General features: G+C 31.9%; 1 protein-coding gene across 1 annotated transcript; it reads left to right on the top strand.

Moving 5' to 3' along the window:
* Positions 1–6,103: 6,103 nt before the first annotated feature.
* Positions 6,104–10,432, top strand: LOC120090506 (cation/H(+) antiporter 3-like). The gene is given in 4 exon segments (XM_039048223.2): positions 6,104–6,354; positions 6,438–7,457; positions 7,576–8,278; positions 8,281–10,432. Coding segments are annotated over 4 exon segments (2,376 nt in total). The 5' UTR covers positions 6,104–6,132; the 3' UTR covers positions 8,712–10,432.
* Positions 10,433–11,069: the final 637 nt, after the last annotated feature.

The following is an 11,069-nucleotide window of genomic DNA, read 5'->3' as shown; positions in this document are numbered from 1 at the left end:
TTTAAATATGAGGGCAAACTAAGTATTTCACATCTCAAAAAGGAAAAAATTTTACGAGGGCCCCTAAAATTAGCCCCAAGCTTGAAAACCAATGAGTTTTGGTCTTCTGCTTATGTCAGCACTATATAAAATTACCATTTTAACCCTAAGTGCACTCTTCTTCATTCTTCTTTGATTTGCAACTTTTTTTAAAAAAAAAATTTAAATCTAATCTGCAACTTTTTTAATCTAATAGATTCTTTGATTCTTCTTCTTCTTCTTCTTATTCAACTTGTAATCTTTTTTGCAATCGATTCTTTGATTTTTCTTCAATCTGCAACTTTTTCTTCAATCAATTTAATCTTTTTCAATCGATTCCTTGGTTCTTCTTCCACTTAATATGCAATATTCTTTTTCGAGAAATAAGGAGAGCCAAAAGCGAGGAGTGAGAATATTTCTGACTATAAAAAAGCGAATTGAGAATAATGATAGAAGGAACAATGAGCGAGTAGCGAGAAAGGAGAAGATTTATGACCATTCAAAAGCAAATTGAGAAGGACAATAGAAGGTACAAGGAGCGAGAAGAGAGAAGATTTATGATCATAGAAAAGTGAATTGAGAAGGAGGATAGGAGGAGTAAGGAGCAAGTAGCAAGAAATGAGAGTGAAAATCCTGAAGCATGCATTATTGGATCAAAGTAGTAATTTCACATAATTCTGATGCAAGCAAAAGACCAAAATTAATTGATTTTTAAAACACACACATGTATATATACACAAACTATATTAGAAAGGGTAATAAGGGGAGAACTTTTCCCTTTTTGCTCTTAAGATTTTTGAGAATTTCTATTCTGCCCTCACATCCCTTCATATAATATGTTTTCAATGATTTCAATTTTTCCTTCACCACACTTTACATACACATCTTCTAGAAAAAGGGATATTTCGGCTTGAAGCATCACTTCACATAATAACTAAAATTCATATAAACGCATTCTTTCACTTCATAACTACAAATTTTATAGACACACCCCTTCACATCATAAACTATGAACTTTATAGACATATCTCTTCATATCGTGAATACAAATTTTCAAAGTATAAATAAAAGCTTTTTAATTTTTCCTTGGCCACATCTCTATTTTTAAAATATCCTATGATAAAAAGAATTTTAGAACGATGGTATTGAAGCTTTCATTCTCCATTTCAAGATGATTGCAATCTTCCTTCATATCTTTGTTTTTTGGTTTCTTTTTTCAGTGGATTTTTGTTGCCACTACCACCCAAGACTCTCACTAGATGGTAAAATCTTTAAGGAAATTCTCTAGGACTCTTCCATTTGTAATGGACACTAGGTGAGTTTCTTGAAATTTTTTTAAGAAAGAGAACAAAAGATGTTAAGTAACAAAGATTGAAAAGATGGAGAGATTTGGGGATAAATTATATGTATATTGTTCCATTAAAATTGAGGACGATTGTACAAAGAAGCATAGATACAAAAATCTAAAATTCAAATGGGAAGATACAAGTGTCGACACTAGACAATGATTAAAAAAAAAACTATATATGTATCTTTTCATTTGATAGAATAATACATACCTTTTTGTTTTAGGATATTTGTAATAGATAGTAGAATAAGAGAAAAAATCTAAAAATATATTACACTTTAAAATGTTTATAAATTTGTATGAGTTGACTCGTCAATCTTAGAATTTTTTTAATTTTCAATTTCACCCTTCATTGTCTTGTCTTGTTACACACCTTTTTTTTAGTCTCTTCATTTTCTTTATTTTCTTCTATTTTTGCTTCTTTCCTCCATCTTGTTCATTTTTCATTTTCTTTCATTTCTCCAGTTTTTGCTTCTTCCTTTTCTTTTATTTTTATTTTTTTTTAATTTTCTTTCTCCTACTTTTGTTTCTTCCTTTTCTTTTATTTTTTTCTTTATCCGATTTTTGTTTCTTTTCTTTATTTTTTTTTTATTTTCTTTCATTTCCTTCCTTTTTTCCTTTTTTTTTTCTTTTCTTTAATTTCATTCTTTTTTCTTTTTACTTTTCTTTATTCTGATAGACTTGAAAGTACTTAATTCATAAGTGACTTAATACCAACAAACCAATCATCAAGTTTGATTATTATAACAAATAATAAATGTAAATAGCAAATGAAAGTCTATCAGTGATGGCCACTAATATTTTCTATCATTGAGAGCTTAATATTTGATTATATTTTCATAGTTAGTAGCCACTTATAGAGATCTATCATTGATAGCCAACTTAGTGAATTTAATTAATAAAGTTGAATCTCAAACTAAAATGTAAGTGAAATGCCTAGAAGTTATCACTAATAGCATGTTTATTTGTGATAAAAGCTATTACCGAAAAGAAAAGGGACTTATAAATGTTTGGGAAGGATAAGAAAGGGCAAAAAAGTGTTCAATGGCTATGATTGATAGAAGCTACTACTGATTGCATATTACCAATGATAGAAGCTAATACTAATAGCATGCTATCGATGATAGAAACTACCCGATATCACATTGTTGGTGATAGAAGCTACCCAGTAGCACGTTATCGGTGATAGAAGCTACCACTGATAGCACATTATCGGTAATAGAGAACTATCACTGATAGTATGATATCAATGAGGTCATTGATATCATCTTATCAATGATGTTATCAGTGAAAGAAGCTATCACTAATAACCACAGTATGAGTGATATTAGTGATATCAGCGATAGAACTTAGGTGATATCTATATATCGAGTTTCTTTTAAAGGTAATAACCAGTTATAGAAGTCTATCATTGATAGCCTTAAATTTTAATATTTCAAGGTTAATTCTAATCGATGAAAGTCTATTAGTGATAGCGATTGGTAGTTACTATCAGTGATAGCCATGATAAAAAATATTATTAGTGATAGCTACTATGGTAATCAAAGTTGTTGGTTTTCTTTCAAAGTTGATCACTATTTATAAATTTATCATTGATAGCCACTGATAACCTTAAGTATTAATATTTCAAAGTTGATTCTAATTTATGAAAGTGTATCAACGCCACTGATAATTGATAGCAAATTAAAAGCTAATATTTCAAGATTGTATATTTTTTTTTTTTAAATTGAAAGCTATCGCTGATAGCAACTATCATCGAGCAATTGATAGAAGCTATCGGTGATAGCACCTGATAACAGCTAATAGTGGCTATCACTGATAGCTTTTAATTTGAGAAAACTGGGAAGCAGAAGCAAAATGATGGCTAGACTTACCATTTTTTTATCTATATATACCATTATTCTATCCTTATACTACATATTCTACTATTTTGGGCTTGAATTCTATTTATGCCACTAGCTTTTTGTTTTATTCTTTATTTTTTAGAATTGTTTATTTTTCTGGTTCAATTTTAAACATTTCTAATAAACATAATAAAATTTTGTATTTTCTTCTTCAAGCTAGTAAATTTAATTGTGAACCCATGTACACTTTCTTTAAATCAATTTTATAAAATACATTCTTTTTTTTTCTATTTAATTTTTGTCTCTATAAATTACTATATTTCGAGCGTCAAATAATTACCCATGACATAATATTATCAAAAAATACGTTATATTATTTTGTCTATTTCTCTCATCAATTTTATTTTAAAAATTTCATTTCAATTATATCACATCTATTTTAATTTTATTCATCTCATATATCTATTATAATCTTTTCCTTTTTTTTACTTTTATTCATGTTCAAATATTTAAAATTTAAACTCAATTACAAGAATATTCATTAAAAAATCTTACTACTACATTAAAAATTATGTCTCAAAATTTTATATGACAATTTTATTATTTATATTTTGATTTGAATGAAGAAGAAATAGATATATTTAAAAAATAGAATCATTACTGAATCACGGTTATTATAGAAATTACATTTGTTTTTGCTTGTTTTCACCTTAGTGAACCAATGATTCAAAATTATTTCATTTCTAAGTTAAAATAAAATTCTTGAAAAATCTAGTATTACCTGATATAATTTTTAATAAATATATTGTACCACATACAATAAACATATAGTTTTACATTTATAATGATATACATAGTGTTAGGTACTTTCTTTTATAATTCATTGATGACAATTATTTAATAAGTGAACTCAAATAAAAATAAAACCTCAATCAAAATTTAAATTTTATTATATTTATGTCAAAACATTGTAAACATTTTAAGCGACGTGCATCCTAGTATATGTATATAACATGCTTGATAGAATTCTTTGGGTTTCTGGGCAATTTTCAAAGCTAAAAATAGAACCTTGCATTGTAATACTAATTTTACAGAGGATGATCTGCCACACTTTCTGTTCACGAACCTCCTGTGCCCACCGCGCATGTCTTGGGGTTGAAGAAATCGGCATCATGTCGCCGTTTTCGCGTTCCGTCGGGGAAGATGTCGCCGGAGTCGGAGAAGGAACCGGTCGGCGTTTTGTGAGGGGCGGCTAATTGGGGTTGAGGAGGAAAGTTGAAGAACAGGGGTTATCATTGCTTCTTTCACGAAGCACAGAGGGGGAATAACGGAAATTTTAGGGTGGAAATTGTCGGATCGTCTTTCAAAATTAGTGTTTTTTTTTAATACTACTTACAATAGTTTTTGTCGATCATCTTGTCCAAGATCAATCAGCAAGATTTACCTAAAATTTTGAAAACTCTTTACAATAAGTTTTGTCGATCATCTCACCTAAAATCGACCACCAAGATTTACATAAAACTTAACTTTTTCTAACTTTGTTTTGGACTTTATCGATGGCCAGTTAACATCGAGATTCTTTTCTAAATATTATTTAATCTTTCCAAATTTTATAACAAATCTTACCTATTTTTTCAAATTTTTCGACTCTTACATCAAATTTTGTAAAAAATTAAGTAAGATTTTGAAGATATTAAGAATCACGGTGTATCTCGACAAAATTAATTATACATATTTGGGTTTTTCTAGGTAAAATCATGGGAAGATTAAAATTGAAATTCTTTAAAAATTTCCCAAATCATAATTTTTTTTTATTTGTAAAATTTGATCTTTTACAAAATTTAAAATTCATAGTACCATCTGAAAAATCATAACCGGTAAATTCATTTGGAAATTTGGAGATTCATAAAATTGTGAAAACAAAAATTAGGTTAAAGATTTGAAAAATTATGTAAGAGTTTCATATAAGATTTAGTAAAAACAATCGAATTTGGAGAAAATTGGAAAAGATATAAGTTTTGGTATAAAATTTAGAAAAATTAAGTAATATTTGAAAAAATTAGTAGAATCTCGTTATTAATACTACACTAGATTTCACTTAAAAGACGCAAAACAATAAGTTAGAAAAAGATTAATTTTTAACTAAATATTGATGATTGATCTCATCTGAAATAGACCAAAAAAAAAAATTATTTTAATAAATTTTTAAAAACGTATTAATTTTGAAAAGTGAAAACTTAATAGAGTTATTTTTTAGAGTTTCTACTTTTTTTTCTTCGTTGTTTTCTTCTATTTTTCTTTTTCTTTGCACTATTTTATTCTCCCTTTAATCCTAAACTCTAATTTAATGCTTCAATTTTAACTTAAAATCGAATATGATAGAAGATAAACTCTTTTTTTTTTTTTTCGAAAAGTAATAGAAGATAAACTTAAATATGGTTAATCATAGTCATAAATTGGCTACTCATAATCATTATCATAAATTTTTAAAAACTCAAAAATCTTGAAAGGTATGGTGTAGTGATGGTTGAAAATTTCCATTTTTGTATAGATAACATGGTTGTCTTTTTTTTTTTTCCTAATCCCATTAAACCACACACCATAATTTGTAGTAAAATAAGACTGTTAAAACATGACTTACCTCATAATAACTCATGTTTTAGTTATATTTCTTGAACAAATCACTTAAAAACAGGGCATGAAATCATAAGCTAAAAAAAAAAACCCATGTCGGCTGTCAATTTCAAGGCACATAACTGTCAAATCCCTTTTTAGAGGGTATTTTTCTGTTCATTGGATTGGTTGTTTGGTTAAAGAATAGAAAACAAATTATCTAACCAACACATAAAAAAGACAATATGTTGAATATTATTTTGAAAGAAAAACCAAAATTTTGCTTGTTCATTGTCATTGTAAACAACAATGCAATTGAATAAGAATTTAACAAGTACAATAATTTGTATAAATCTTCCACCTAATGTAAATTCCAAAGGTTTATGGGTTCAATTTAATGATCCTCAATGGTGGCTCAATTCCTCTTTGCCTCTTCTTGAGTTTCAATTGATTTTGTTCTGCTTTTCCTTAGCAATTACAAGTCATTTCCTCAGGCGTTTCAGAATCTCCAAGCTTTCCTCTCAAATTCTTGTAAGTTACACCACTTCCAATTCATTTTCTTAAAAGGGGTTTCTTTCCAATATGGTTTTATTCTTGATTGAACCATGTAACAGATTGGATTGGCATTTGGGTGTTGGTGGAATCAATGGGAGGAGGGAAAAACAATGGTTTTGAATGTAGAAAGTCAAGATGTTCTTGCATTACTTGCAGATTTTGGGTACACATTGTTTTTATTTCTAAGTGCAGCAAAACAAGATGTAACAATGACAATGAGAACAGGAAAACATGCATTACTCATAGGCATTTCAGCCATAGTAATCCCTTTAGTCACAGGATCATTCCTTAAGAATATGCTTTATGAAAACACCCTATTAACAAAGGAACAAAATAAACTCCTCCCCATGTTGATTGGGTTCCATGGGATTACTTCATTTCCTGTTGTTGCTTCACTTGTAAAAGAGCTTCATATTGTGAACTCAGAATTGGGGCGTTTAGGCCTTTCCTCTGCTTTGGTCAGTGACATTATAGGTGGCTTCACTCTCATCGCAATCGGCCAGGCTAACAGATTCAATTATAATTTAGCAGACCCTACCAGAGCCATAGCTGAATTTGGTGCCTTACTACTCTTTTTACTTCTGGTCATCTTTGTGTTTAGGCCTATAATGCTTTGGATTGTCAAACAAACACCTCAAGGAATGCCTGTGAAGAGCTGTTACATTGAAGGGGTTGTTTTTTTGGCTCTTTCTTCAACCATTTTGGCAAATTTTACAGGCCAGGCTTCCATTATTGGGCCTTATATTTTGGGGTTGGCTATTCCTGATGGAGCTCATTTAGCATCTACACTTGTTGATAGAATTGAGTGTCTTGTTGAAAATGTGTTTATGCCTATTTTGGTCATTACCTGTGCTTTGAGAGCTGATTTTTCTAAGATCTCATCCTCCACTTTTGAACCCGTTTTCACTAAATTGAACATTATTCTCAGTTTTGTGATTTTTGCTGTCAAAGTTCTGGGTTCTCTTTTGTCTTCCAAGTATTGCAAGTTGCCTTTCAAGGATGCTTTGGCACTTTCTCTCATTATCAGCAGCAAAGGTTCTGTGGAATTGGTTTCATACACAATTACCAGAGACTACGGTGTACGTATATATATTCATTTCTTACAATTTCTTATCTGTTTACTTTCTATGGCTATTTTTTTTTTTTTTTTTTTTTTTTTTTTTTTTAATATGGGGTTTGAAATTTGAACAAATGCAGGGCATTGACAATGGCCTTTTTGGATTCTGCATTCTTTGGATATTTATCATTGCTACATTGGTGCCAATTGCAGTGAGAGGGTTGTATGATCCTTCAAGGAAATATGCTGGATATCAAAATAGGGACATCATGCATTTGAATTCCTCCTCCGACGAGCTTCGACTACTCGTCTGCATTCATCGAAATGTAAATATTAGTGCCATTGTTCAACTTTTAAATCTCTCGTGCCCTACTGCCGAGAACCCAATCGCCGTTCATATATTCCATCTCATCGAGCTTCCTGGTCGGATTGCTCCCATCTTCATTTCTCACAGACTACAGAATGGCCCCCTCAACAATCGCTCCTACTCACGACAAATCATTCAATCTTTCGATCGGTTTGAGAGAGAGAATGAAGGGATAGTGTATGTCGAATGCTTCACTGCAATCTCACCGTGTGCAGTCATGCACGACGATGTATGCACGCTGGCAATTGACAAGATTGCATCGCTTATAATACTTCCTTTCCACATAACATGGACCTTGGATGGTTATATTGATGAAGATGACAACAAGATCAGGACATTGAACTACAGTGTCCTTGAAAGGGCTCCTTGTTCGGTCGGCATCTTCACCGACCGAGGAAATTTAGGACTCATCGGAGCAAGGACGTCATCATCGAGAATGAGAGGTACGTACTCTGTGTGTGTGATTTTCTTGGGAGGGAGGATGATAGGGAGGCATTATCATTTGCGAAACGTATGGTAAGTGACTTAAGAGTCGAGTTGACGGTGCTCCGACTACAAGCACCTCTAGAAGATGAAAATAGATCAAAGTCAAACAAGAACTTGGACGATATAATTGATGGAGAAGTTATTAAAGATTTTATAGCCAAGTGTTTGGGAGAAGAGAGAATTGTGTATGTAGAGGATGCGTGTAGAGATGGGCAAGAAACAACATTCATACTTAAAAAGATAGTAGATTTGTTTGATCTTATGATAGTAGGAAGAAGAAATGGGTTAGAATCACCTCAAACTGCTGGTCTTGATGAATGGAGTGAATTTCCAGAGCTTGGACTTCTTGGAGATTTGATTGCTTCAACTGACATCAACACTAGAGCTTCTTTGTTAGTAATACAACAACAAAAACTCTCATAATTCAGATTCAATTGTTCATTTAAATATATGAATAAAGGAATTAGTTACAAATATGGGACATGAAATGTAAGGATCCGAGTTCAGAAGGGGTACATGAATGAACCGATATCACATCTGAATGAGAGGGATCCTAAGGACATGAAAGTATGGTTAAGAAAAACTTAAAAGAATTGAAAGTTACTACCTATACTAACAAGGTGCACTTTCCTTTTCAATGACTCAATTATAAAAACTCCAAAGTTAGGCGTGCTTTCCTTGGAGCAATCCTATGTTGGGTGACCTCCTAGGAATTTTCCTAGGACTCATGTGATTGAGGACAAAGAATCTTAAAAGGACCTGTATTAGTTTGTGGGGACAACTTCCGCTAGAGATACAACTTCTACTAGAGAAAATTCGAATTTCGAATCCTGGTCCTGAGGCGTTACATGAAATTTTGAATTTCAACCTAAAAGAAATAGTACATAGGTCCCCATTAGTAAGTAGCTATGCTCATGTTGGTGAAAACAGTCCTTAGGCTTTTTTTTGTTTCCTCTTTTTCTTGTAAATTGCAGAAAATCCTCGGTAGAGAGGTTTTACTTATTTGTTTGTATATATTCATAGCTCTTTCATTGAGTCATTTATTTATTAACTTATTATTATAGATTCAATATATACATGATGAGATAATGGTTTCTCCTCCTTTGAGAATTTTACAATTAATTATTGAGGCAAAATAACTAAGCTATAGTGTTCAATGAATGCTGAAACTCTGTAGACTGACCTTTTTGCTTCATAACAATAAAAGGATGAATGAAAAGATTCAGAGAGTAAGGAAGAATAAACACACAAAATTATTGTTAGGCCTGCTTCTTCTTCGATGGGCCTGCTTCTGCAAAAGAGGAAATATTTTAGCCCAAATGATGAAAAATAAAAAAGGCCCTTTTACCTTGATCCAATTTTTGAAGCCCTGATTCTTTGCCCTAAAAATTCTTGGTTGGTAGAGAACTAGGTTGAGAATTGACTACGATTTTCCAGCTGATGGCTAGCACGTGGATGATCCCACTGAAATTTTGTCTCATGGAAAAAATGAAATGACTTTGTTTCTGATGGGTGCAAAAATGAAATTTCTTTCTCTCTCTATCTTTCAGATTCTCTCGGACTACCGCATTTCTATATTCTTTCTTTCTTCTAACCCTAATGAGTTTTCTTTGATTTGTGCGATTATTTATGAGTAAACGATGAGGAAGCTTGCAGTTGGGTAGACGAAGGCAGAAGAAAGGATGTAGACGATCATGCAATCTTGTAGACGATTGCTCGAAGAAAGATGTACGATCACACGGTCGTGTAGACGATTGCTTGTAAGAAGGTAAACGTTCACGCAATCGTGTAGACGATTGCTTTAAAGAAAAGGTAGACGATCGTTCTGTTCTACTAGACGATACGAAGAGAAAAGGTAAACGATGGACGATCTTGTAGACGATGAGAAGAGAAGAAGAAAATACACTACAATATACATGGTTCGGCTATGAAAGTCTATGCCCACAGGAAGGAGATAGTTTTATTATGAAGCTAAGTCACAGACCCTTTTTCTTTACAGATTGCTCAAGTTTTCTTTAAGCTTAGTAATTGTTGTTGTATCTAAAATTTGTAAATAATGAGTTTAAATATTATTTCTGATACAAATAGTTACAATAACTAACTGTAAAGATTAAAGAAATGTGAAAACAACTTCTTGATGTTGATATATGAGCTTATATTCTTCCGTTATAGTGGTACAATTCCTTAAAGGGATGTACATCCACTGTCAGAAAGATCAGCACCAGCTTTCTTTATTTAATCAGCAAAGCTCTCAAGAACAGAGCAGTAGATCATACAAATACAAAGGGAATAATTCTCACCAAATACAGGGAAAAGCTACAGTGAATCACTCAGCACATTCAACACTAAGAAGACGAATTACACCCAATGTAAATAACCCCTTAGCTCTCCGTTCTTCTCTCACACTCAAAACTCTTATCAGGAAGATAATCAATTCTATGGCAATAAATTTCCCTTTTGAGCCCTTATAACAAACTCTAACGTCACAAGAAATCTCAGCATAACAACCTTCACCTGATGCTTCTCTGGCATAGGCAAAATTTCAGAGGGGTGGATCCAGCCCATTTGCAACCTTCTAGTAGACATGCGTGTAAACTTTCTTGGGTTATTGTAGCTGATACAAAAGCCCAATGAACTCCAACCCAAAAAGAAGAGGAATGGTACTAACTTTTCAGGCTGATTCTACACAATCACAGAGCTCCGACCTTGAGATTTTTTAAACAACTCTGAAAGTCTATGAGCTGGAAGAGATTTTGTCAATGCATCAGCTGCATTGCTTGC

Source organism: Benincasa hispida, chromosome 1, assembly GCF_027475165.1.
Source record: "Benincasa hispida cultivar pf3 chromosome 1, pf3_genome.v1.1, whole genome shotgun sequence".
In the NCBI taxonomy this organism is placed as follows: Eukaryota; Viridiplantae; Streptophyta; class Magnoliopsida; order Cucurbitales; family Cucurbitaceae; genus Benincasa; species Benincasa hispida.
The sequence above is the reverse complement of the archived record's forward strand: the minus strand, read 5'-3'. Positions and strand labels throughout refer to the sequence as shown.